The sequence below is a fragment of the Rattus norvegicus genome, chromosome 1 (assembly GCF_036323735.1).
Source record: "Rattus norvegicus strain BN/NHsdMcwi chromosome 1, GRCr8, whole genome shotgun sequence".
Classification (NCBI taxonomy): Eukaryota; Metazoa; Chordata; class Mammalia; order Rodentia; family Muridae; genus Rattus; species Rattus norvegicus.
Genome location: NC_086019.1, coordinates 104,836,968 through 104,861,806, shown reverse-complemented (window position 1 = coordinate 104,861,806; position 24,839 = coordinate 104,836,968). Strand labels below are relative to the sequence as shown.

The 24,839-nt window shown below is 52.3% G+C and overlaps 3 protein-coding genes and 1 long non-coding RNA gene across 12 annotated transcripts in view; 2 read left to right on the top strand and 2 right to left on the bottom strand.

Annotated features, from left to right (window-relative positions):
- The window catches only part of Slc6a16 (solute carrier family 6, member 16), a 28,634-nt gene extending 24,935 nt beyond the window's left edge, over window positions 1-3,699 (bottom strand). The window contains exon 1 of the mRNA XM_039094065.2: window positions 2,816-3,699. Coding sequence (XP_038949993.1) covers window positions 2,816-2,998 — 183 coding nt within the window. The 5' untranslated portion in view covers window positions 2,999-3,699. The remainder of the gene's footprint in view (window positions 1-2,815) is intronic.
- Window positions 696-6,185, top strand: Cd37 (CD37 molecule). 4 transcript variants are annotated; one of them, XM_017588850.3, is made up of 9 exons: window positions 696-849; window positions 1,074-1,148; window positions 1,237-1,309; window positions 2,521-2,645; window positions 2,727-2,801; window positions 3,694-3,798; window positions 4,195-4,431; window positions 5,089-5,172; window positions 5,339-5,713. In XM_017588850.3, the coding sequence occupies exons 1-9, from the start codon at window positions 787-789 to the stop codon at window positions 5,690-5,692; spliced, it is 1,191 nt and encodes a 396-aa protein (XP_017444339.1). In that variant the 5' UTR covers window positions 696-786; the 3' UTR covers window positions 5,693-5,713. The 4 variants fall into 4 exon arrangements, with proteins under 4 accessions (XP_017444339.1, XP_006229043.1, NP_058820.1 ...); XM_006228981.5 differs by lacking the exon at window positions 5,339-5,713 and adding an exon at window positions 5,846-6,185 and having other exon boundaries at window positions 704-849; NM_017124.1 differs by lacking the exons at window positions 696-849; window positions 5,339-5,713 and adding an exon at window positions 5,846-6,178 and having other exon boundaries at window positions 1,023-1,148.
- On the bottom strand, window positions 6,172-23,012 carry Tead2 (TEA domain transcription factor 2). Of its 5 annotated transcripts, none has more exons than XM_006229069.3 (12): window positions 22,925-23,012; window positions 21,254-21,491; window positions 20,592-20,656; window positions 19,437-19,499; window positions 18,019-18,126; window positions 17,862-17,920; window positions 15,001-15,065; window positions 13,163-13,305; window positions 10,261-10,434; window positions 8,308-8,469; window positions 7,497-7,649; window positions 6,172-6,972 (listed from the first exon to the last, which is right to left on the bottom strand). In XM_006229069.3, exons 2-12 carry the CDS (start codon window positions 21,483-21,485, stop codon window positions 6,859-6,861), a joined length of 1,338 nt encoding a protein of 445 aa, XP_006229131.1. In that variant the 5' UTR covers window positions 21,486-21,491; window positions 22,925-23,012; the 3' UTR covers window positions 6,172-6,858. The 5 variants fall into 5 exon arrangements, with proteins under 5 accessions (XP_006229131.1, XP_063118097.1, XP_063118096.1 ...); XM_063262027.1 differs by lacking the exon at window positions 22,925-23,012 and adding an exon at window positions 22,770-22,900; XM_063262026.1 differs by lacking the exon at window positions 22,925-23,012 and adding an exon at window positions 22,851-22,897.
- Window positions 16,805-20,932, top strand: LOC120097159 (uncharacterized). Of its 2 annotated transcripts, none has more exons than XR_005494391.2 (4): window positions 16,805-17,694; window positions 17,991-18,148; window positions 18,430-18,518; window positions 20,625-20,932. It is a non-coding gene; the product is annotated as an uncharacterized LOC120097159 (long non-coding RNA). The 2 variants fall into 2 exon arrangements; XR_005494390.2 differs by having other exon boundaries at window positions 18,430-18,548.
- Window positions 23,013-24,839: the final 1,827 nt, after the last annotated feature.

The following is a 24,839-nucleotide window of genomic DNA, read 5'->3' as shown; positions in this document are numbered from 1 at the left end:
GATGGTGGACCCAAGCACAATATGGCACACACACACACATCATTAAGAATTAAAACTACACAGCTTCCGATGTGTCCTCTGGCCTCCAAAGGCACGAACATATACATACACATACAGAAAGAAAACAGATGAAACACGTCTCAGAAGCCGCTACCAACTCAGAGAGCTGGGCTTTGGTAGCCCAGGTAGCTAGGTATGGGAACTTCCGCAAACACTATTAATCTGTGAGGAACTGGATACTTGACAAGTATCAGGAACTTCTGGAAACATCATAGGAAACTTTAGAGATGCTAGGTGTATTCAAGCGACCCCCACTACCAATGCCTGGCTCTTCTGAGGCCTCCTCAGGTTTCTCCAGAGGCAGGATGTGTCATCTGAGGTTCACTTCCTTCACCGGACGTTCTGGCACTGCCTAGCTGCCCTCCTCACCCCTGGGACTGTCGCACCTCCCTGTAGCACTTTCACTTCCCCAGGGGTCCAACCCTGACCCCCCAAGCACATCGGAGCACCTGGTCTAGAAGAGAGGGGGAGAGAGAGAGAGAGAGAGAGAGAGAGAGAGAGAGAGAGAGAGACCCAGAGAAAGAGACCCAGAGAGACAGAGAGAGCATGCCAGTTCAAGGGCAATGGGTGCTAAGCAGAAGCCCACAAGATGCAAGGGGCGGAGCCAGTAGCCAGTGAGGTCAGAGTGTCTGTGAGGTTGGCCTCTGCAGACAGACAGGGCCCTGAGGTCCCAGGACCCAAGTGAGTGGAAGTCCATCAGAAGCCCCTGTGCGTCCTGCCTGAGCCATGGACACCCACAAGGAACCCCCCATTGTGTCCCTGGTCCCCGCATATTCTAAGGACCCTCAGGTACTGCTGTGCACCCTGTGGAAGTCTTGAAGAAGATAGGGCCCTAGCTGGCAGTCCCTAAATGAGCAGGGCTGGGTGGAGCTCCACCCCCGGAACTTCCTCTTTCTCTGCCCTCTTCCTTTGTGCCTCTCAGTCTCAGTCTTTCTCTGTCCATTATCCCCCTTCCCCCCTGTGGCCAACACCTCTTCTGTCTGGGTTCCTCAAGCTGCTCGCTCCCCATCTAGGCGAAGATGTCCGCCCAAGAGAGTTGCCTCAGCCTCATCAAGTACTTCCTCTTCGTTTTCAACCTCTTCTTCTTTGTGAGTCTCCTCACGCCCACCCAACCGGGGTCCCAGGGCCATGGTGGCCTTGGCTCTGCCCTAGCCTCATCCTCTTCTCTTCCCCTAGGTACTAGGAGGCCTGATTTTCTGCTTTGGCACCTGGATCCTCATTGACAAGACCAGCTTCGTGTCCTTTGTGGGTGAGGGGGGCTGGGCAGTAGGGGAGGGTCTTGCTGGGATGGACTTAAACCCAGAACCCCACCCCAAGGCATCTCCTGGTATCTCCCTTGCCTGGAGGAAGCCCACAATAGTTACCATCTACCCAGATAGGGCTCAAGTTCTGGCACCTGCACTGGTCACTGCCACCAGGCCTCTAGTACACTGTGTCTTTGCTGGCAAATAGGAAATGTAAACTAGATGCAGTGGTGCCTGCCTATCGCCCCAGCACTCGGGAGGTGGAAGAGCAGGAATTCAAGGCCATCCTAGACTATACAGTGGGTTGGAGACCAGGCTCTTGAGGTCCTGACGCCAAGACAAGCACAGCAAAATAAGGTCGTGGTTACAAAGAGTAATAACAGAAATAACAGATATTTCTCAAATACTTCCTGTGTCTCATTTTTGGATTGGAGCTCAGAGACTCTCCCTTGTTGAGGTTCAGAGAAGGGAAGTCTCTTGCAGGGTGTTTGTTGCACAGCCAGGAAGGGGGAAGGGCAGAAGAAATAAAGCAATAATAACAAGAAAACCACTTAAGGAGGGAGCCTCAAAACCATAGCAACTCAAACTTACCACATTGACCGCTGGGTTGAACAGCGTTTTCGTGCGAACCTCAGAACAATTCTAGGGTATCTGTGGTGGCTCAAACCCATCATCCCAGCACAGGGGAGGTGTAGGTGGGAAGATCAGAAGTTCCAGGCACCCCTGCCTACAAAGTGAGTTCAAGGCCAGCCTGAGTTACCTGAGATTCTGTCTCAGAAAAAAAAAAAATGAAAAATCTAGGAAATTGATCTTTTACTTCCTTGGTGGCACATGCCTTTAGTCCCAACACTCTGGAGGCAGAGGCGGGAAGATCTCTGTGAGCTCTAGGCCAGCCTGGACTACAAAAAGAGTTCCAGGAAGGCCAAGGCTGTTACCCAGAGAAACCATCTATCAGAGAAAGAACGAAAGAGAGAGAGAGAGGAGAGAGAAAGAGAGAGAGAGAGGAAGATTCAATGTCACAACACAAGTTTGGGAACCAGAAACAGGAGGAGACTCTCAGAGGGGAGAAACACAACTCAGTGTGGAGCAGAAACAGTGGCCCACCCAGGTGGATTCAGAATAAGAGACACATGGATCCAAGAGCTAGGGCCCTACCTGGGTGGCCGAGTGGAGCTGCTGCTCCCCAGGCCACTCTCACTGACTTTCACCACCTCAGGCTTGTCCTTCGTGCCACTGCAGACCTGGTCCAAGGTCCTGTCGGTCTCGGGTGTCCTCACCATGGCCCTGGCTCTCCTGGGCTGTGTGGGGGCTCTAAAGGAGCTGCGCTGTCTTCTGGGCCTGGTGAGTGGCATTCCCTACCCCATTCTGGGCCAGCCCCTGGAAGGCCTGAGAGGCTGAGTCCCCTATCTACTCTGCCCTCAGTATTTCGGAATGCTGCTGCTCCTGTTTGCCACACAGATTACCTTGGGGATCCTCATTTCCACTCAGCGAGTCCGGGTGAGTTTACTTACGTTTTTATTACCCCAGGCTTGGAGGTCAAGGGTCTTGGGCAGAGAGAGAGAGAAAGGCAGGCGGGCACTGCTGTCAGCCAGGAAGCTGGGCCATAGACCAACACGCAGAGACAGAGAAAGACATTTGGATGGACACAGAGGTCCAGAGGCATGTGGAGATTGAAAGGAAAGCTGGTGTGGCATTGCTTGTAGCTCCTCCCTACTCACAGACTGAGGTAGAGAATCATGTGAGCGTTAGAGACCAAGGAAGCCACATCTATTAAAAAAAAAGAAGGGGTTGGGGATTTAGCTCAGTGGTAGAGAGCTTGCCTAGCAAGCGCAAGGCCCTGGGTTCGGTCCCCAGCTCCGAAAAAAATAAATAAATAAATAAATAAATAAAAGAAGAGACCATGTGTGATGGTACACCCCCTTAATTCCAGTACTCTGACCGAAGAGCCAGGCAGATCTCTGTGAGGCCAGCTTGGTCTATACAATAAATCCCAGGACAGCTGAGCTTATATAGAGAGACCCTGGAGAGAGAGGGGAGGGCAGAGTCAGACACAAACTAACTTCCACTTAGTAGCATTCATTCAGCTGGCCAAGTGTTTGTTGGTTCAATCCCCACTTGGTACTTGTAATCCCAGCATCCAAGATAGAAACGGGAAGATCAGGAGTGCTGGACCAATGTAAGCTACAGAAAATTAATTTTAAATTTATTTTTAAATAATAATTTTTAAAAAGAAGATGCAATGGAGACCTAAAGACCCTTAGAAACACTTTTGAGATTGTGAGGAAGAGAGTCACTCAGAAAGAAACCTGAATGGCAAAGTTAGGCTCCTGGGGTGAAGGCCATGGGGGGGGGGGTGTGACTGGGACCAGCCTCATCTACATCCTCTCAGCTGGAGCGAAGGGTGCAGGAATTGGTGTTACGGACCATCCAGAGCTACCGCACGAATCCGGATGAGACAGCTGCTGAGGAGAGCTGGGACTATGCGCAGTTTCAGGTGTGTGAGCTTGACATCTCAGCTTCTAAAAGAGGCTTTTAAAAGAGGCTTTGCCTGCGTGTGGGCTGGGCTGCAGGTCAACTATTCCCTTGTCCCCATGCCTGCCAAACTGCTTGAGCACCCCCAAATGGCAGCATTTTCTGCCCTCATGTGACGAAGTCCCCAGTCCCAAAATTTCTGTGTTAGGGACTCCCCGCCCTAGACACCTATCCTGAGACAATCACACCGCCCAAAATCTCAGGTTCACCCTAAGCCATGTTGCTTCGTCCCTCAGCCCCACCATACCTCCCAGCCCATTGCCACTTACACACCCATCATCGCTACCCTGCTCCCAGACCTGGCTGCACACCTGCACCTGTGACACCGGGTTCCTGACTCTGTCCCCCTCCCCATCAGCTGCGCTGCTGCGGTTGGCAATCTCCGCGGGACTGGAACAAGGCCCAGATGCTGAAAGCAAACGGGTCCGAAGAGCTCTTTGTGCCCTGCTCCTGCTACAATTCCACCGCGACCAATGACTCCTCCGGCTTTGATAAGCTCTTTCTCTCCCAGCTAAGCCGGCTGGGGCCGCGGGCGAAGCTGAGGCAGACTGCTGACATATGTGCACTCCCCGCAAAAGCCCATATATACCGTGAGGTGGGACTAGCGGTAGCGGGTACCTCTGGATCTGTGGGCTTGGGGCAGGGCAGGGCAGGGCACAGGAGAAGTCGGCCGTCGGTTGGGAGGGACTTTTAAAGGTCGGGATCCTAAGAGAGTAAATAAGCAGGGTTTGGAGGGTGCCGCTATAATCAGAGGCGTGGTCTCAGGAGGTGAGACGAAGGGTAGAAAAAAAGACAGGAAGGGCGGGATCCCTGGAAGTTAGTGTGGCCCGCACAGGCTTCAGGAGTCCAGAGCAAAAGGTGGGCGGGGCCGGAGAGGGTTCAGGGGACCTCAGATGCTGTCCAGGTCTACGCGTGGCGTAGCGTCAGGAGGGTGAGGCCACAAGAAAAGACCGAGACAGAAAGGGCATTCCCTTATAAGTAGTCTGACCTGCTCAGGGATGTAATATGCCGGCAGAACTTTAGCTGGATTGGGCTATTAGAAAGGTAGTTACGAAAGGGGAGGAGCCCCCTGAAGGTGAGAGGCGTGGTCTAAATAAGGGCGGAACTTGGAACCCCCGCCCAAGGCAAAGCTTGGATAAGAAGTGGATGGTTATCTAAGCACTGGGTACCTAAGAAGGGATCGGAGGGGCCCCCTGGCTTGAGGATGAGTTCCAGACGCAACGCGGCCTTTACACGTCTTCTGCATCCCCAGGGCTGCGCGCGGAGCCTCCAGAAGTGGCTGCACAACAATATCATCTCCATAGTGGGAATTTGTCTGGGAGTCGGTCTTCTTGAGGTGACTTAGCCCTATTGTAGATGTTTTCCCATTGCCGAGGAAACGCGCCTACTTAGTGGAGGCGTTGTTATTTATCACAGCAATAGCAGGGGATGGGGCGGAGGCCTGGCTTCTGTAAACTCTGATTGGCTGTACGCGCAGTGCTGCCTCCTCCCCTCTCCTGCAGGTGAGCGGGATGGCGCTGTGTCTGCAGCTACAGCGCCGAGCTATGGGCGGAGAGCCTGCGCTGCCGCTGCCGGGAGCCGAGGGTTCGAACCCTACGCCAGGGCTGAACGCTGAAGGCAGCGGCGGGCGCTGGGGCGGGCTAAGCAGCTGCAGCGGACGCAGTAGCATCCCGTGGGGCAGCTGGGGCATGGCGGGTGCCTGCCCCACATGGGGGGACAAGGCTCCACAAGGCAAGCTACCCATGGCACTGGGCCCCTGGCCCTTGTGGGATTCAGAGGAGGAACCACCTGAGACCGAAAGTGCGGGAACTGAGGAGGTCGAGGCACATCCGGAGGCTGCCGAGCCTCCAGAATAAAGGACCCTAGGCTTGCCTTGAGCTTTTGCAGACTGCTGCTTGAGCTTTCTGTTCTCAACGCTGCCAATCCCAGCTCTTATGCGTACCCGTTCTTTGCCTCCCCCTTTGAGTACCACCCCTTCTCCAACCCTGAACCATCTCCTTTTTCCCCAGCTCGGCTTCATGACACTCTCGATATTCCTGTGTAGAAATCTGGATCACGTCTATGACCGGCTGGCCCGGTACCGCTAGGCCCCAACCCACCGGTTGGCACCCACGCACCTCCATGCAGTCAGGAACTGTTTCCTTCCTGGTTGGTTACAGGCTTGGAGCCCTGTGCCTCAGGCCTCATTCTCTGGGGACCCAGATGTCTGCCCTAAGACAGCCTTCACTTCCCCCACAGGGCCAGGGACTTTCGAGCCCAGCTTCCTTCCCTGCTCCCTCCTCCCCACACCATCTGTCTGCCACCTCCCACATGACACCTCAAATAAATCCCCTTCTTTTTTGGTAAAAATAGTTTTATTCTCCTTCAAACATAAACCATCACTCTTGGGGAAGGGAAGGTGGCAGGGTGGTCCACGGCTCACTTGAATGGGGTGGGGGGAGATTAAGAAGTCCCACCCCACTGCCTAGCTGAGATAAGATTACATCCCTAACACTGTGTATAAATATCTCCTTATATTAAAACAATTTTTCAGGTCCCACTTCACTCTACCTCAAGCTGGGAAACCATTATCTTCGGTTTGTAACATTACAGATCCCAGAGAAAGGGTGTGGGGGAGGGGCAGACATGAGACCACTGGAAAACAGGAAGGGTATAAGGCAATGAGTAAGAGGCCCCACATAGCTGAGCTCCCCTTTCCAGAAGAGCAAGGAGGGGCCCCTGTAGAGTGGAGAGGCCGCGTACCTGTGCGCATGCACTCCTATCCTCAATCCCTGATGCTCAGGAGTGGTGTGTCCTGTCAAAGGTTCTCTGTGAGGTCCTCGTGTTGGGGATCTAAACTCAAACCCAGCTCCCTTCGCTGCCAAGCTTCGGGTGCCTTTCTAATAGAAGCCAGCCCCCATTGCTTCTGAGATGAGGCCTTTTTAAAAATCATGGGCCCCTCTCCACATCTCTCTTACAGGGAGAGCAGAAGGGCCCTTCCTAGGAAGGGGGTGTTCGGATAAACAGCAGCAATGGGGCCCCATCAGTCCCTGACCAGGCGGTAGATGTGGTGCTGGGCTCCGCGTTCACTGGTGGAGACTTCAAAGACGTAGGCAGTACACAGCAGCAGTTCCTGAGTGTCCCTATTTGTCACAACCTGCCAGAACAGGCTTACACTGTAGGGCAGGGATGAGGGCAGGGGAGGGGGTACAGGACATGGGACTGCCCGGCCCACCACAGTTATCAAGAAAGGTACCCCAAGTGAAAAGGGAAGGATGCCCTGCAGGTCAGGCTCTTTGGGCAAAGAGGTCACCTAAAGCTGAGAGATGGCAGGAAGGGGGCCTACTCATCATATCACATTCCCGAAAAAACGGGGTTCCCACCACGCCATAGGCAGAGGATCAGCAAAATGTATTAGCTCAACCCCCAAATAAAAGGAACTCCCCTTCTGCTCTGGACTTCTCAGGTAAGCCAGATGCTCAGAAGCTGAGGTAGCTCAGCCTCCCTAGGGAAGATGAGCTCCCCACACAGGATGGCTGAGTACTGTTGTCCCACCCCCACTCCCACCATGGCCTGGAAGCAGGGCTCTCATCTTTAGAGTCCCCACGGCCTGCACGCCAGGCTGAGTGAGGGCGGCGGAGCCCCCAGGAGCTGAGGGGTCTGCCTGCCCCAGCGTATCACCTGGAGGATGGTGAAGTTCTCCAGGACGCTGTTCATCATGTAGCGCTCAGGCAGCTGACGGAGCTTGTGCAGGAAGTTGACCAGGTACTCACACATGGGAGAGCGCAGCAGGCGGTACACAAAGCGCCCGCCCTCCAGCTGGGCCCGCTCTGTCTGGGAGTGGGAAACACAGTGGCTGAGAGAGACCTCGGCCACCATAGGACCGAAGCTTCACCCTTAGCCTCTGAGAGGCCACGGTCAACTCCCTCAGCCACAGTGCCCCAACCACCTCGACTTTAAGGACCAGAGTCCCTGGGCCTCTGAACCTGCAAACAAGGCACCCTCCTTCTCCTCTGTCATGGTCTGAAAATCCCGGTGACCTCCATACACCCTCAATAGCATCTCCACACTGAGCTTCAAGACCTCACAGACCCTCAAGTAAACATCTCTACTTCCTAATTCTACAACTCCCACCATACCAGAGCCTTTTCCAACTTGCAGATTCAATCTCCATACCTTGAAATAAGCCCTACTCGTGACTTAGTTGTTTCTTTATGTTTGGTTTGAGACAGGGTCTCATGTAGCCCAAGCCAGCCTGGAACTTCTTATGTAACTGAGGATCGACTTGAAACTTTTGGTGCTTGGTTTCCATGGTGCAGGGCAAGCACTCCACAATATGAACTCTAGCCTCAGCCTTTGAAGTCTTAATTCCTAGTGCATATACTATATTCCTAGTGCCAGAGAGGCTGGGATGGCCCTGCCTCACACACACCCTCGTGCTTGTGACTGCTTCCTCTTGATGCATGCAGTACCCCCTGCCCCTGGGCCTCACCTCCACCTTCTCCACCACTTGCTTGCCAAAGGAGCAGACCTTGGAGGAGCAGGTCAGTGTCATGAGCTCTCGGCTCTCGTACTGGCTGCTCACTCCGTAGAAGCCACCAGCACCTCCGCTGTTCCCTGCCTCCTCGGCACTTGGGCCCCAGTTCAGGTCCGCCTGAGAGGAGATGGAGGGGCACAGGTGAGCTGGCGGAAACACAGCGAATGCCGACCTAGAGCCTGGCTCCTGAGCTGCATACACTTGCCCATGCCCACACCCTGTCTCAGCTTCCAAAGTCCTCGTGTCAGCACAAACTGTGCTCTGTAGACGACTTACCTACCGTTCCATGAGGACTAGAGACAAGGTCCCTAAAATAGCCCTGACCCTCATTCTCTAGGAGCCATAGAACCCAACTGTTTCGGCTGAAGCCACTACATCTCTAGAGTTCAGCTCTAGCCAGACATAACAGTGCAAACTTTTAATGCCGGTACTTAAGAGGCCGAGGCAGGAGGTTGTGAGTTTGTGACCAGCTTCTACATACAGTAGAAGCCTGTGTCACAAAATGAGAAGAAAAAAAGGGGGAGGGGAGATGGGGTTGAGAGTTTTAAGACTAAAATGGGGGGGGGGGCGCGGATGAATGTTAGCCCTGCAAAGGGCCTAGTTACTAATAATCATGCTACCCCTAGCAACTGGTTATGGTTTCATATCCTCCCTCAACCCTCCCCCGACTGCCTGTGTAAGCGAGTGGTGACCGCCCACTAGCAGCAAGGCCAGCCTCTTCCCTAGAGCACTTGGTCTGTCAATCAGGAATATACCTGTACTTGTCACCCAGACGGGCAGGACAGGCCTCTCAAAGCCTGTGGCCTTGAGAGTGGAGACTGCCTGTCCTCTGTCCCGGCTTCAGCTGCAGCTCTTTGGCCAGGACTCTATCTACCACCCCAGCTATAAGCATTTCGATGCAGGGTAAATCCCTACACCTAGGGCTGTGGCTCACCGCTGGAACCCCAGCAGTCGGGAGGCTGAAGCAAGAAGAGACCAGCCTCGAGTACCTTGTGAGAGGGAAACCGGTCTCACAATGGACGGCCTCGTGTGTTAGTGCTCAGCCTTTATCTCAGTCCCTGGAGGCAGAGGAAGGCAAATCTCGAGTTCGAGACCAGCCGGGCCTACAGAGCTAGTTCCAGGACAGGTAGGAAGGCCTCAAGTGCTGCCTTCAACAGCCTGTAACAGCCGTTTCAGAGCCATCTCATGCCTCCACCCAGAAAGCTTGGGGATTTTGTCGTTTTGGTCTTTTGTCAAGATTTGTTTATCTTTATTTTATATGCATGCGTGTTCTGCCTGCATGTCTGTCTGTCTCTGCACTATATGAGTGAAGTATTCTCAGAGGCCAGAGAGTTCCTCGGGACTAGAGTAAGACACTTGTGGGGTACCATATGCTCCTGGGAATTGAACCTGGGTCCTATGGAAGAGCAGCTCTTAACCACTGAACCATCTCTCCAGTCCCTTTATTTTGTTTTGTTTGAGTTGACATCACCCTAAGTAGGGAGAGCTGTCCCTGACCTTGGAATTCTCCTGCCTCAGACTCCTGAGCATTGGGAAGTCAGGCATGCACCCCGATAAAGGCTCAGGAAGCTTTCAACCAGACACCCGGGGAGACCAAACTGATTGACATCCCATGTGGACTTCCTCTGGAGGCCCACACCCTTCCACCACCCTGACATCTTCAGTGACAGTCACACAACTAGACACCAAACCAGGTGGCCCTGAGAAAAACTAAAGATGCTCTAGCCACAAGTGGTTACAGACGGTCCTCCATGTCCCCAAGATCTGCATTCAACTCCGTCATAGAGCAGGCCCTAGCAAGCTATGACAGGCCACCTACACTCTCCCACACAGTTGTTGGTTTTCAAGTGTATCTCGGGCAGACCCGAGAGCCTCCTCAGGCCTGGTCATTTACTCAGGAGCACTCACCCAGAACTTGACCAGGAAAAAGGCATGTGGTGGCCCCCGGTCATACAGCTCCCGGAGACCGCCCTTTTTCTCAGGGAATTTGTCGTAGATCTGCCGCACGTCCACACTCTCCAGGGGTGGGGCTCCAGGGCTGGGGCACTGCTGACTGATGTGGACAAACAGATGCCTCTGGAACTGCCGAGACAGGACAGGGTAAGGGCTGGCACAAGGCCACGCCTTGAGCCACATCCAACAAGATCAGCTCTCATCCTCATCAAATTTCTGGTCTAGCTTATCCAACATTGTTTTCATCTCTTACATGGCTCTAGAGATGACCCAGTACTCAGAATCCAGGGCCTGCCCTTCTCTCTGCAACCTGACCAGCCCCCACCATATTTTGTCATTAATGTCCTTGAAAATTTCATTTCTAAGCCTAGAATTTACAGTGCAAACTCCTATGTGACCCACAAAGCCCAACTCACACAAGCCCTTTCAGGAAAACTTCACTAGCTATCCAGGGAGGTCATCTTCTGTATATACAAGAACTAGACAAGCTGGCTGTGTGCTGATACTGATCTTAGTCCTGGGGCTAAAAGACCACTAAAACCTCCCTGAACTTGCAGAATTCAGTCTACCACAAAGCAGGGAAGCATAAAATAAATTACAGATAACAGAAATGTCAGAAATAATTTATATCATGAAAAAAAATCCTTGCAAGTATAGAAAAAGCCTCAAAAGTGATAGTCCCTGAACCAGGAATGGTGGTACACGCACGTGCACCAGGTGGTTCACAACCACCTGTAACTCCAGCTCCAGGGGATCTGATGCTGTCACACAGACAGACAGACACACACTTAAAAAAATAAAATAAAACAGTGGCACATGGTATTTTCTAGCTGGCGGCTTGGTAAGCCTATACAAGTCAGAGTCACTCACAGCCAGACTCAGGGAAAGAAGGAATTTCGCAGACTGTGGGGAAGGCCAGCAGAAACTCTGAGGCAGGAGGGGCAAAAGACACAGTGGGAACGGCATTCAGACAGCGCAGTTTGTGAGCAGCGGAGAGGACTTCGGCTTCCGCTCCAGGTAAGTTGGGAGGGCCCTTCTTCATCTTTGTTGTGGGCGTTTTGTTTGAGTGTAGCTTGGTCTTCTCATTTTTGGCTTTTAGTTTTGTTTTAGGTAAGTTTGTTGGGGTTTTGGGGGTTCTGTTGGGGGAGTTTTTGGTAGAGGTTTGTTTTTCTTTCTGGTTTGTTTTTATTGTTGCTGTCCTGTTTGCTCATTTGCTGTTGTACACCAGGGTCACACTCTGCAGATCACCTGCCTCGGCCTCCCTAGTGTTGGGACTAATTAAAGACACATACCGCCACGGATCTTCCTGGTTTCTGAGACAGGGGAACTTTCTGTAGCTGGCTTTGAATTTACTATTATAGCGCAAATTGGTTTGTTTTATTGTTGTTTTTGAGACAGGGTCTCTCTATGTACCCTCTGGCTGCCCCAGAACTCTCTCTTTCTCTGTGGACCAGGCTGTCCTCAAACTCCCGAGATCCTCCTGCCTCTGCCTCCCAAGTGCTGAGATTAAAGGTGGGCTCCATCATGCCTGGTTTGTGTTGTCGAGATAGCATCTTGTATATTCCTGCTTGGACTCAAAACTCCCAGTGTTAAAGAGGATAACCATGAACTTCTGATCCTCCTGCCTCCACCCCCAGGGTGTTGAGATTGTGCACCTACACCACCACGCCCAGTATCTGCAACCCAGAGGCTGGACCCCAGAGCTTCACGCATGCTTGTACTCTCAGCTGAGCTAAATTCCAGCCCTCAGACCGACTTCTGAACTAAAACCAACACTGCTTCAGCCTCCAGGGTGCTGGGATTCCAGACTGCCCCAGACTGCCAGAGTGAGTCTCTACGGGATCACCGTTTTAGTGACCTTGACAACCGGAACAATGGCATTAGTTCAGCTTCGGAGACACCACATGCAGAGATCTACATTTCCCAGGCCTCTGAAGTTAGCTGTGAGCACAAGACTAAGACCTAACCGCTGGGATGTGGACAGACCTATGAGTTGCCTCATTCAAGTCAAGCCCATAACACTGGGGCACGTAGACAACCCTACCCTCTCGCTTCCCCATCTCCTGGTCAGACGCAGAGAACCCAGAAGATCCTATAATCCTACAAAATGGTAGAGCCACAAAATGGAAAGGCCAAACATCTGCTTGGAATATCTGCTGAAAACTCACATGGAAACTTGGGCACCAGGACTGGAGGGCTGGCTCAGCAGTTAAGAGCAATGACTGCTCTTCCAGAGGTCTTGAGTTCAAATCCCAGCAACCACATGGTGGCTCACAACCATCTGTAATGAGATCTGATGCCCTCTTCTGGTGTGTCTGAGGACAGCTACAGTGTACTCACATACATAAAGTAAATAAATATTTCAAAAAAAAAAAAAAAGAAAGAAAGAAAAGCTGGGCACTATGGGGCTTGTTATCCCAGCCCTCACAAGGCTGAAAAATCACTCAAGGCTAGACCCGCATAACAATATCTTAATAAAACAGAAAAAAGTAGAACTTCGGGTCTTTCCCAGGTCCCTTGTGTGTTACTGCAAAGCCTGCTGGACTTTGATGTTAGATGAACCGGCAACATGAACCTGTAATTTCAATGTTATTGAGAATGAGACAGCTGTATCCCAAAGCCTTACTGGACTACTGGATAAACTCAAGTTCAGTGACGGACCATCTCAAAAAACCAGGTAGTCACAACTCAAGTTGACTGCTGGGGGCTGCTGGGGGCGGGCTTCCTGTGAGAACCGACCTGTGAGGGCCTCGCTGCTGCCCCCTCGCGGCTGCCAGTGGGGACGCAGCAGCTCTGAACTCTCCCTTCCCTCTTTGCACTCCACCATCATCCAGCATCTGCCCCAGGTTTCACTCACCGAGTCAACTGCATCTGGCGGCTCCACAAACGCTGAGAACTCTACCAGCTGCAGGCGCGCAGTGCCCAGGGCCCGAGCCTGCCAGGCTGGGGGAGATGGGGCGGGTGGGGGTAGGGGTGAGAGGGCTGGGGGCGGCTCGTACCCTTGAAAGAGAAGAAAGAAAAACTACTCAAAATGATGGGCTAGGCTGACACTGTTTTCTCTCAGCCACTTCTCTTTGAGCTTAAGGGCGAGGGATGGAAAGGCGGCTCATCCCTAATAGCATATCTACTCGGCACAGAGGCACACCATCCTAGAACACTTGGGAAGTGGAGGGAGGCGCATGAATTCAAGGTCACACTCAAGTACAAAGCATGGGCCAACCTGGGATATATGAGACTGTCTCAAAAAAGAAAAATAAGGTGTGGGAGGGCCCTGAGAGATGGTTGGTTTAGCTGTTACGAGCACCGGGTCTTCTTGAGAAGACCTTGATTCACAACAGTCTGTAACTCCAGTTCCAGGGGATCTAATGCACTCTCTGGCCTCCGGAGGCACCGGGCACACACAGCACACTTACATATATACAAGCAAATCACTCATCCATATAAAATAAATAAATTTCCAAAAGAAAAAGACAAAAACCTAAACACTTCCTCCAGGCCCCCATACAGGCCGTAAGGCAGTACTTGCCAGTGTGCTAGAAGGAATCTACCGGAAAGGAATTCAAGAGACACAGGGTTTGAGACGACTAAGCAGGCAAGCCCATCTCTAGACCTTGCATCAACTGGAATCTTTAAAGCCCTTACTTCTCTGTATGATTTTGGATTTTCTGCTATTTGCAGCCAGACTTTATTTACAATTGATGAATTATAATAACTGAGGGTGATGGCTTGCGTGAGCCGTCTCTCACAGTGCTGTCTGAGTAGCTCTAGGCGGTACGGCCTTGCCAGAGGAAATATGCCACTACACTACGCCCAGTTTGTACTCCCAGCTTCAAGTCTATGGTTCAAGATGTGAGCCCTCAGCCTGGGCTTTAATCCCAGGATGCAGAGGCAAGTGAGAATCTCTGAGTTCTAGCCCAGCCGGGTCTACAGAGCAAATTTCAAGACAGCCAGGGTTACACAGAGAAGCTCTAAAAGGGGGAGTGGGGGTGGCAGGGGGAGTGGCTGCAGAGATGACTCAGTGGTTAAGAGCACTGGCTGCTCTTCCAGTGGTCCCAAGTTCAAATCCCAGCAACCACATGGTGGCTCACAACCATCTGTAATGGGATCCGATGCCCTCTTCTGGTGTGTCTGAAGACAGCTACAGTGTACTTATATATAATAAATAAATAAATCTTAACAAACAAACAAACAAAAAAAACGATGTGCACCTTCAGCTTCCTGCTCCGGCCACCATGCCTCCACCCAGCTATCACGGATAGAATGTAAGCCTCTGGAACCCCAAATAAACTCCTCTACACTTGGCCTTCGCCATGGTGTTAGTCACAGCAACAGAAAAGTAAGCAATTAGCGCGAGGGCGTTAGGATCGTTTCACCGGTCCATGTAGGGATTCCACAGTCCACTGGGTAGACCTCCGCGGTGCGGGCAGAGTCTACACGGACAGGAAGCGGACATGGAGGAAAACAGATAGATGGAAATAGTGTTGACACTGAGCTGCTGGATCCAGCCAGGCCTGAAGCCACCTTTCCTCTCTTCACCTTTCTTTCCTCCTCTTTTTGCTTCAACGACTTTTGATTTGGCTTTTGACCACTTGGTTGTGCCCAACTGGCAAAAAGGTGAAGGAATTCCTCCTGCTGGCGTCAGGAACAGAGTGAGAGGGGAGAAAACGGCGGGGATTGGGGGATCAGAGCTCTCACCTGGTAGGTCAGTGGCTGGGGGCGTCAGTGACATGGAGAACGGTGCTTGTGAGAAGGGCTTCACGCTGCAGGGCAAAGGGAACCCTATGAGTACAGTGGAGTGAGGCTGGCTGAGCCAGCCAGGACTGACCTGTGACCAGGCTCCCCCACCAGAACATTCCATGCATGGCGATGAGGTGGCTGCAATGATGGCTCCTCTTGATGCCGACCTCAGCCCAAAGCCACACAGCTAGGGTGACATGAAGCCTAGTCTCCAACCCCAGTTAGACTCTACCCTGAGGACAAGGATTTTTGTTGTTTTGACAACACTAGAATCAAACCTAGTGCTTCAAGTATGCTAAGCGCGGGCTCCACAGCAACACTCACATCTCCCACTGGGCCACACCCCCAGCCCCTCATTGGAGGATTCTAGGCGGGGGCTCTATCACTGGGCCATACCCCCAGCCCCTCACTGGAGGATTCTAGGCAGGGGCTCTACCACTAAGCCACACCCCAGGTCCCCTCCACCCCACACACTGCTGAGAGACGGAGCTCTACCTCTGAGCTGCACCACCAGTTCCTGCATTTGCTGCAGAATCTTGCTGTGTAGCCCAGGCTGGAATCAAGATCCTCCAGCATCGGCCTCTAGGGTGCTAGAAGGACAGGAACTAGCCACTACACCTGCTCAATGTGATAATACGTTCCACCTTGGTACTGGCCTAAAGAAGCCATCCGCCATTGTCACTTAGCAAGAGTTGGGCAGATGGGCCTGAGGAAAGAACTTTTTTTTGGGGGGTTCTTTTTTTCGGAGCTGGGGACCAAACCCACGGCCTTGCGCTTCCTAGGCAAGCGCTCTACCACTGAGCTAAATCCCCAACCCTAGAACTTTTTATGGAAATTTAATTCTTTTGTTTTTTAAACAGGGCCTCACAATGTAGCCTAGAACTCACAATGACCCGCCCTCTTCAGCCTCCCAAGAGGAGGGACTAAAGGTGTGTTCCACCAAGCTCAGTTGTAAACTTAATCAATTCTAATTTAACTGGCTACTCACAATAATCATAGATTCACACTCCAGAGGCCTAGGTCGGCTCTGGAGACAATGGTCAGGAGACTAAGAGGCCAGAGGTGAAGGATCACAGACAGACAGCAGGAAGACAAACCCCGGGGACCTTCCAATTGGAGTACTGGGGCCTCCCCTCCTCAGCTCTCAAATTTGTACTTCAGTGAATTTCCCACAATGCCATGGTCAGCTGGCCATCACTCCAATGTCAGCTCCCCAGACAGGCCCACCTGACCTTCTAAAACAGAGTTCTTAGGGGGTACAGTGTCATATACTCACCATCACAGAATGTCTGTGATGTTAGGGGCTGAGGCAGGAGGATCTAGTCTGGACTTTAGAGCTGAGAGACTTGACTAGCACACTACACATACACACACACACTCACACACACACTTTATAAATACACAGGTCAGGAAGATTGCAGCCTTTTACTTTGTTCCTTAACAAGAGCGCACACCAGACACTTAGTAGGTATCAGTAAATATCTGGTGTCCCTCCAGTCACAGCAGAAGTTCGCCTCACCTCAGCTTCCTGCCCATGAGCATTACACATGTTGTTTATCAGCCTAGAATATTCCCAGCCCCAGCCCCACCCTTTGCCTGGCTAATCACAACCAATCTCAGAGAAAACCCCAAAGCTTTCTCCCTTGCCATTAAACCCACAGCGGTTCCTCACTACACGCACCCACTACCATTTTGTACTTCTGAAGTGACGGCTTAATCAGCACTGGTCTCCCCCCATTTGCCTGTGGGCTCGCCAGTGCACACCTGCAGTCCCCTCGGTCCCTAGGGACTTACTCTGATCTTTCCTGAGTCTCTGATGAGTAGATCCCACAGCCTAGCTTCTCCTTCTCTCACAATACACACTCCCACGTTGCCCTCACACCGCCTGGCTAGGCCTGACCAGGGTCCCTTTTTCTATGACACATCTGGTTACCCTCAGTGGCCACAGGTCTCAAAGCTGAGGCCATTCCAATTATCCCTGAGACTCATTTTCCCCTCCCAACTATGAAGTAACCCCTTCTCCACTCTGAAGCCACAGAGAGCCTAGGGGTCTGGAAATGAACCTTTACAGGCATGTAAGGGCATCTGTAGCCCCTCCCAAGAGTGTCTTGATCTACATCTGCCCTCCCATGACCCTCTGAGACCCACTCACTCTTCCAAGAAGCCTCTAGGTCTATTATTGTCTTTCCATAAGCCTCTTGGGAGTCCTTCATCTTCCCTGAACCTAGGGGCCTTAAACCTCCCTTCTCAAAATACTTAGAAGAGTCCCCCCTCTCTCTCCAAAGAACCTTAAAACTTCATCCCCTTATATTCTGAGCCCTTCTTGTCCCTTCTAGAATCATCTATGTCCATGGCTGTCTTCCCACAAAACCAGATGGCTTCCTTTGTCTCTTGAAGGAGCCTCTAGTTCTGCAACCGCCTTCCCATGATTCCCTGAGTCCCCTACATCCCTCCCAAGTGATCCTTTGAGGGCCCATTCATCCCTCCCAAGAGTTCTTGGCCAAACAATGGCCTTCCCATGATGCTTTGGACCCACGTGCCCTTCTAATAGCCTCTGGGCCTTATATCTATCTTCCCATGAGTCTCTGGGACTGATGTTCAAACTTAGGAGCCATTATTCCCACGTACCTGGCACACCTTTTCAGAGATGAGGTAAAGGGGGCCCTAAGCATAGAAGGGGCCACGCCCACGAAGACCCTAAACAGCAAAGTGCAGTAGTCCTAGACTTCAAAGCTACATGGTGTGGTTCCAGAATCTATGTCCAAGATGAATGCAGGTGGGAGGGAAGGGGGGGAAGTCCAGGGACACAAAGTACTCACTCTGGAACATTCCATGTTGGCCCAGAGCTCCCTGACCAGAACTGGAAAAGCTCGGTGGCCTAGAGAAGAAACAGGGATGAGGGTCAGACATCCCCTGTTGGTCATTATGACCCCATCTTTCCATCCCAGATCTCCACAGCCCCCAAACCCAGGTCACCTGAGGGCCAGAAGGACCCAGCTTGGCCTGGAGAGAAGGTGCAGAGATGAGCTGTGCCGAAGACATGGTGGCCATCGTCTGGAAGGCCTTGTCCTTGGAGACTTGGTCCTGGGGAAAGGTTGAGGTCCAGGTTAGTGGGAAGTTCTGATTAAGATAGGCAGGGGGGATAATGCCAGGTTTAGCATAACAGATGGAGATAAGGGAGCTGGTTCCCAGGGTCAGGGAGGGGTCGGCTCCCTACCCAAACCTCTGCCTCTGCTGGCCTCCTCTGGAAGGGCAGTGTGTGAGGTGCAGGCGTGGGAAGATGGGCAAGGGGACTGACCACACTCAGAGTCTGACCCAGGGTCGGGGAAGGGGCCGAGGGAAGACAGAAACAATTAGGAACTGCAGTCTGTACTTCCTCTCCCTCAGCTCCAGACGACTGCTCTGAGGCAGCGAGAGGCAGCGAGAGAATGGGGGCTGCCCTTGGAGCAGATCGAACCTCGGCTTCAGAGGGAGAGGTTTGCATGTCCACAGTTTGCATGTCCACAGTAAGATACTAACGGTTTTCTAAGTCAAGAAAGGGCTGGACACAGTGTTTCCCGATGTCCAGGCTACAGGAAGTGAGACTTTCCAGAGCCCCCTGGGAACAGGAAGGGGGTGATTTTACTCCAGACAGAACACAGGACAGACTGAGAAAGGACAGAAAAGATCAGAACCTAAGGGTTTCGGGCCTACAAAAAAGGAAGGGGCAATTTCCAGGTAGAGGAACAGGAAATCTTCATCCCTAAGGCTAAAAGGAAAGACAGCCACAGAGGGCCAGCACTAAGGGTAGGACTTGAGGGCACAGGGGACTCCTGGTGGAGCAAAGAGAGCACACTACTCACTCATGCCCAGGAAAGCTATGGCCAAGGGAGGAGAGGATGGAATAGGGGATAGGGAGGAGATGAGACCAGCAGGGACACAGGGAGGGAAGGACGGTAGCAGACAGAGAAGCAACCTGTCTGCTCAAGTAGCCACACAACCCTCTGCTTGATGAGCAGGCTGCTCCCCTCAGGGCCTCTGACCCCCACTGACCTCTCTCTCTCTCTAGATCTCTGTCCTCCCATTTCCTTCTTTTGTGTGTGTGTGTGTGTGTGTGTGTGTGTCTGTCTGTCTGTCTGTCTGTCTGTCTGTCTGTCGGTTTCACTGACTCTGGGTCTCATTCTGGCCCTACCTCATGAATGTGTCTTTCTCTCTGGGTGGCTGTCCCCTTCTCTATCTCTGAATCAATCTCTCTCTCTCTCTCTCTCTCTCTCTCTCTCTCTGCGCCCCCATCTCTCTGAGTCCGTCTCTCTTCTGGGTCTCTGTCCCTCTTGTACCCCATCCTTCCCTCTAAGCATCCCCACTCCTCCACCCCAACCCCCGCTCGATACCTGCCCATCTGCCTTTACCCTTACCTTCAGCTTGGACTGAATTTCTCTCGATTTCCTTCGAGCCAAAACCTGGATGTGACTAGAGACCTGGAGGGGCAAGAAGCGGGTCTGGGCATCCTAGTCCACTAGCCTCCCTTGCTCCCTGCAACTGCGCATGACGCTCTTCCACAAGCAATACGGTCTGAGACAAAGGCTTCTAAGGGAGTGTGAGCACAGCCTACGGCCGGTCCTCCAGACCCAGGCCCTTCTTTGTAATAAACCTCCTGCAGAAATATCAGGACTGACAAGACGGCTCAGCAGTAAAAGCACTGGGCACCAACCCTCATGTCCAAAGTTCCATCCCCTGAGACCTACAACTCTTGAATGTCCTCTTCTGATTTCTACACATATACTATGGCACAAGGACGTGCGTGGACGCCACACACACACTTTTTAAAAAGTACTTAATATTTTTGTGTGTGATATATTTTATATTTGTGGGTTTAAGCGCATCCTGGTGCACATGCAGAGGTCAGAGGAAAAGTTGTGGGAGCTGGTTTTCCCACCATGCGGGTCACAGAAATTGAGCTAAGGTTATCAGGCTTAGCACAAGCCCTTTACCCACTAAGCCATTTCACAGGCACAAAATATAAACAATTTACAGAAATACCCAGCATGCCCACGACTTAAAACCACATGAACCGAGGGCAGAAAGATGGTCCAGTCAGTAAATCGTGCCCTCCCCGCACGAGGACTTTCGTTCAGTTCACGTGAACTAAATCCCAGCACCAGGGATACAGACCAGTGCAGACTGACAGTTGCCGACTACCCAGTCTAGTCAAATCCGCAAGTCCCAGGCCAGCGAGAGAGGCAGTCTCAAAGAAGTGGGCAGCTGCTGAGATGAAGCCGGAGGTTTTCCACTGACCTGCACATGCCGGTGCACACACATGCACCTCCCACACTCACACACAATCTTGTTTTTTTTTTTTTTTTTTTTTTTTCCGGAGCTGAGGACCGAACCCAGGGCCTTGCGCTTCCTAGGCAAGTGCTCTACCACTGAGCTAAATCCCCAACCCCATACAATCTTGTTTTTAACCACATTAATCTCTTCTGCCTTGAACCTAAATCAGCCCACATGAAAATGGCCCTCAGGAAATGCCCAGCCCCAGACCAAAGCCCCCAAAGCGTCAGTCTTCAGACCTGCTTTCGAGTTCTGGTCTTCCCTGTCCTCAGCTTGATGTAACGGGCGATGAGTTCGTTCCGGCCTGGAGGAGTCAAAATGGAAAAGAGTAAGACTCTCAGCAGAACTTCCTGCCAGAGAAGACACGTCAGCAAGCCAATGATCCCGGTCAAACTACAGCCAAGCCACGCTGGGGGACTCCTCGGCCACAGGGTCACCAGCTTAGCCACATACTAACTATGTGGCCACTGACAAACCACTTAGTCTTCCTGTGCCTCAGTTTCCCTCATCTGGGTAGGGAAAAATGCTAGAGCCTAAGTCATAGGAAGAATACAATCTTTTTTCTTTGTTTTCTATTTTATTTATTTTCATATTTATTCCTTTGCTTTTGTTTATTTTCGGCTTTTTGAGACAGGGTCTCTCTACATAGCCCTGGCTAAACTCCCTCCATGTAGACCAGGCTGGCCTCGAATTCACAGAGATCCACCCACCTGCCTCTGCCGCCAACGTACCCTGCCTTATTTTTATAATTTTGGGACAAGGTCTCACATAGGTCAGGCTATCGTAGAGGTCAGTACATAGCTGAGGAAGGCATTGAACTCGTAAGGGGTTGGCTAGACTGAACAGATTGGTTAGTGTGACTTTTCTCACTGGGGTCAGGACAGCCCTCCAGGGGACTCACCATACATCTTGCCCTCATCTGACAAGATGATCTTGCGACGGCCACAGGGAGGGTAGATTGCCAGGGCCTCCTGAAAACTCTGCTCGATGTCAGGGCTCCACACACCTTCTGCATCGGGGCTCCCATCACCTCCAACACCTTCACTGCCTCCAGTGCCCTCCTCGCTGCCTTCCTCACTACCTGTCCAGCCCCCGCCATCATCCAGGGGGGCCCCAGTCCGGGGATCCCCCATCTGGGCCTGCAGAGACAAAAATCAGCAGCTACATCATATGGCATTGCAGGAACAGGGCAGGAGCCCTGACTGAGAGAGGAAGCTAGGCCTGGACCTCGAGGTTGAAGGAGGCTGGGACCTGACCACCTGGGTCTGAGGGAGAAGAGGAATCTAAGCCTGGGATCTTGGGAGGCTGTTCTTCCCCTAAGGAACTAACACTGGGACTGCACGGGGTTGAAGTCACCTGACCACAGTTCCTGAGGCTGTGTTTGGATCACCGATTTTATGGAAGATCAGAGTCTGGTTAATTGCCAGGAGTGAGACCCTCCTGTCCCACTAAGAAAGAACAGGTGCTAAGAGAAGAGCTGCAGCTGCTGGAAAAGCAGAGGCTAAGTCCAAAACCAACATCCAGAGAGAAAGGGACAGAGAGATCCAGGGACAGAAGCCCAGATCGACACAGCAAAAGGGGGCATAGTCAGGGCCGAAACCAGAAAGTAACCACAGAACCAGGTGGAGGCGGGGCTGGGGCGCCCATCAAACTTCAGGCCTTGGGACTCAGTCGCCCAGCCATCTGGAGGACAGAACAAAGAGCCCAAGCATCCCCTCCCCCAGTTCCCCACAACCCCTGCTGTGGGCGGGGCAAGCGTGCGAGAGCAGCCTCACCGGCCCCGCCCCTCCCCCTGGGCTGGGCTCCAAACCCAAGTTCCCATCGACTTTCCGGAGGCCAAGAACAGGGAAAACTTTCCCCCCATACAGTCCGATACCTCCTCCCTGGAGGTTTTATGTGATCCAGAACTTTCCCAGGACCCCAAAGTTCTGAGTCCCATCCCTCCAACTTTGGACTCTTGAGCTGGTAGAGGTTAGGCGAACAAAGATCCCAAGCTCAGTGCAGTGTGGCGGCGACGTTCGGGACCCCCGTAGGCCGAAATCCCAACCCAGCCCACCCCCATGTGGCCAGACAAAGAGTCAGACGAGCCCGGCAAGACAGATGGACATCTCTAATCTCCTGCCCCAGTCCCCAATCCTCGGAAGACCAATGCACGAAGGTCCGAGGGGCCCCATGGCTCTTCCTCCGCCACTCCTGCGCTTGCCCTGCTCCGTGAGGGGGCCACATGCCCACAGGGCGGACACTTGCAGGAAGGATGGCCCAGGAGGCGCGCTCGAACTAACAGAAGATCCGCGGCTGCCCCTTCGCTCCCACGTCCTGCGTCCGCAGCCCCCCGCCACTCCGCGCGCTCCCCCCAGCCGCAGACCATCCCCAGGCCCCTAACTCCGGAGAAAGTTCCAGCTCCACACTTCGGTTACCTCCCCGGCGCAAACTCGGGCCCCGGGGCAGAAAAAGGACGGAGTGCATTTCCCACGCGATCTCAGGAACACGCGCCTCACCTCATCGCGCGGAACTTCCCACCCCAACTCACAAACCCCAAGCAGGATCCCGATTCCCGCCGGCGCCTTCCTACCTCCCGGCCTGGGCAGGGGAGCCGCGGGCGGGCGGGGCGAGACCCGGAGAAAGTTGCCGGGAGCTTTGTTTGGGAAAAGTGGGAGGGACCGGGGGGGCGGGCCCGGCGGTAGGCTCGGAATCTCACGGGGACACTCGGGACGAGGTGCTTGCTTTGGGAGAGATGAGTCCATCTAAGGACTAGGTGCGGATGCTGGAGTCCCTAGGAGAGAAGGTGGTTATGGGGGCCTGTATTCATGACTTTGGCAGAGGAGGCTGGGGTCTGTAACTCTGGGTCTGAAAAAAGAATATTGGGATCTGGAGCCTGGGTCTGAGGGACAAGGTGAGGGGAGTAGACTCCTAGATGGAGGAGGGGGCGTGACCTGGGTCACCCTGTGTGTTTGCTGAGGATGTGGAATTGACAGGAACAACATAATCTTTACCAATTTTATGTTTTTATTTTACTGTTTTTAGACGTTTAAATTTTTCTGTATGTTTTGTCTGCATGTGTGTCTAATACCTACAGAGGCCAGAAGAGGGCACTGGGCACTGGATTCCCTGGAACTGGGGTTACAGATGGTTGTGGTCAACCATGTGGGTGCTGTAAATCAAACCCAAATCTTCCAGAAGAGCAGCCAGTACACTAAATCCCTGAGCCCTCTCTCCAGCCGTGTGTGTGTGTGTGTGTGTGTGTGTGTGTGTGTGTGTGTGTGTGTGTGTAAAAATGAAGGTCAGAACTCAGGACCTCACCAGAGCTAGGCAGGAGTTCCAGCTCAGAGCTGTCTCTAGTCCAACCAGTTTCTGTTTGATGAGTCAGGTGTTGGTTTGCTTCTGATGAGAACACAGCTTCCTTGAGACCTGGCCAGAATGAAGCCTGTAGGCTGGACCCCCAACTTTTCTGAAGATCCACGGAAGTGCAGACTCCACAATGCTTAGGCACTAGTGGTACCAGTCTCGGAGTACAGACAGGGCCTGGGTGAATGAGGGCAGAGAGTTAGGGTCCTGGGTCTTGTTCTCTTAAAACTGAAGGTCTGAGTAAGAGTGACACCACTAATTTATATTCCCAGCTCTTGTAGAGTTGAAGCTAACCTGGGTGTTCCAGTTTGTTTTCCATTACTGTGATAAACGCCATGACCAACAGCATTTGGGGAGGGAAGAGTTAATTTAAGATTCCCATTGTAATCCATCATGAAAGGAAGTCAGAGCAGAAACTCAAAGAACCTGGAGGAGGGATCTGAAGCAGAGAAAGGCCTTGGAGAAGTGCTGCTCACAAGCTAGCTCCACAGGGCTTGTTCAGCCTTACAACACCTAGAACACTGGCCCAGGGGTGAAACCACCCACCTGGAGCTGGGTCCTCTGACATCAATCATTAATCAAGACTCTGCCCTCAGGCACCCAGGCTCTGTCTCTATCGGGATGGGTGCCATTTCAATGGACCTTCAGAAACACAGAGAGTCCAGCCCAGTAGGTTTCTTGCTGCCTAGGTCACAAGGCCCTGGAGGCCAATCTGATAGGGACATTTTCTAAATTGAGCTTCCCTCTTCCCAGATGACTCTGGCCTGTGTCACGTTAACAACAAGAAAAACAACAATAACCAAAAAAAAAAAAAAAAAAGTTAACCAGCACACTGAAATACAAACGTTCTATGAGAAAACACACAAAAGCCCCCAAACAATCAGCCGGGGGCACGCACAGGCCTTTAATCTCAGTGCTCAGGAAGCAGAGGCAGACAGATCACTGAGTTCAAGGCCAGCCTCGTCTACAGAGTGAGTTCCAGGACAGCCCGGGCTACACAGAGTAATCTTATCTCAAAAAAAGAAAACAAGAAAAAGAAAACAAAAAAGGAAGGAAAGGAAGCAGGAAAACAGAGCTATGGACTGGACAAATGGCTCAGAGAAAAGTACTTGCTGCCAACCCTGACAACTTGAATTCAATGT

Bases quoted from the DNA above. Each gene is read 5' to 3' on its own strand.
- Cd37 (XM_017588850.3), top strand. From the start codon at position 787: ATGGACACCCACAAGGAACCCCCCATTGTGTCCCTGGTCCCCGCATAT. The intron at 850-1,073 runs GTACTGCTGTGC...CTCCCCATCTAG, and splicing joins CATATTCTAAGGACCCTCAG to GCGAAGATGTCCGCCCAAGA. The intron at 5,173-5,338 runs GTGACTTAGCCC...CCTCTCCTGCAG, and splicing joins TGGGAGTCGGTCTTCTTGAG to GTGAGCGGGATGGCGCTGTG.
- Tead2 (XM_006229069.3), bottom strand. From the start codon at position 21,485: ATGGGGGATCCCCGGACTGGGGCCCCCCTGGATGATGGCGGGGGCTGG. The intron at 18,127-19,436 runs GTAAGGGTAAAG...ACCTTTCCCCAG, and splicing joins AAATTCAGTCCAAGCTGAAG to GACCAAGTCTCCAAGGACAA. The intron at 6,973-7,496 runs GTGATACGCTGG...CTGTTCTGGCAG, and splicing joins AGAACTTCACCATCCTCCAG to GTTGTGACAAATAGGGACAC.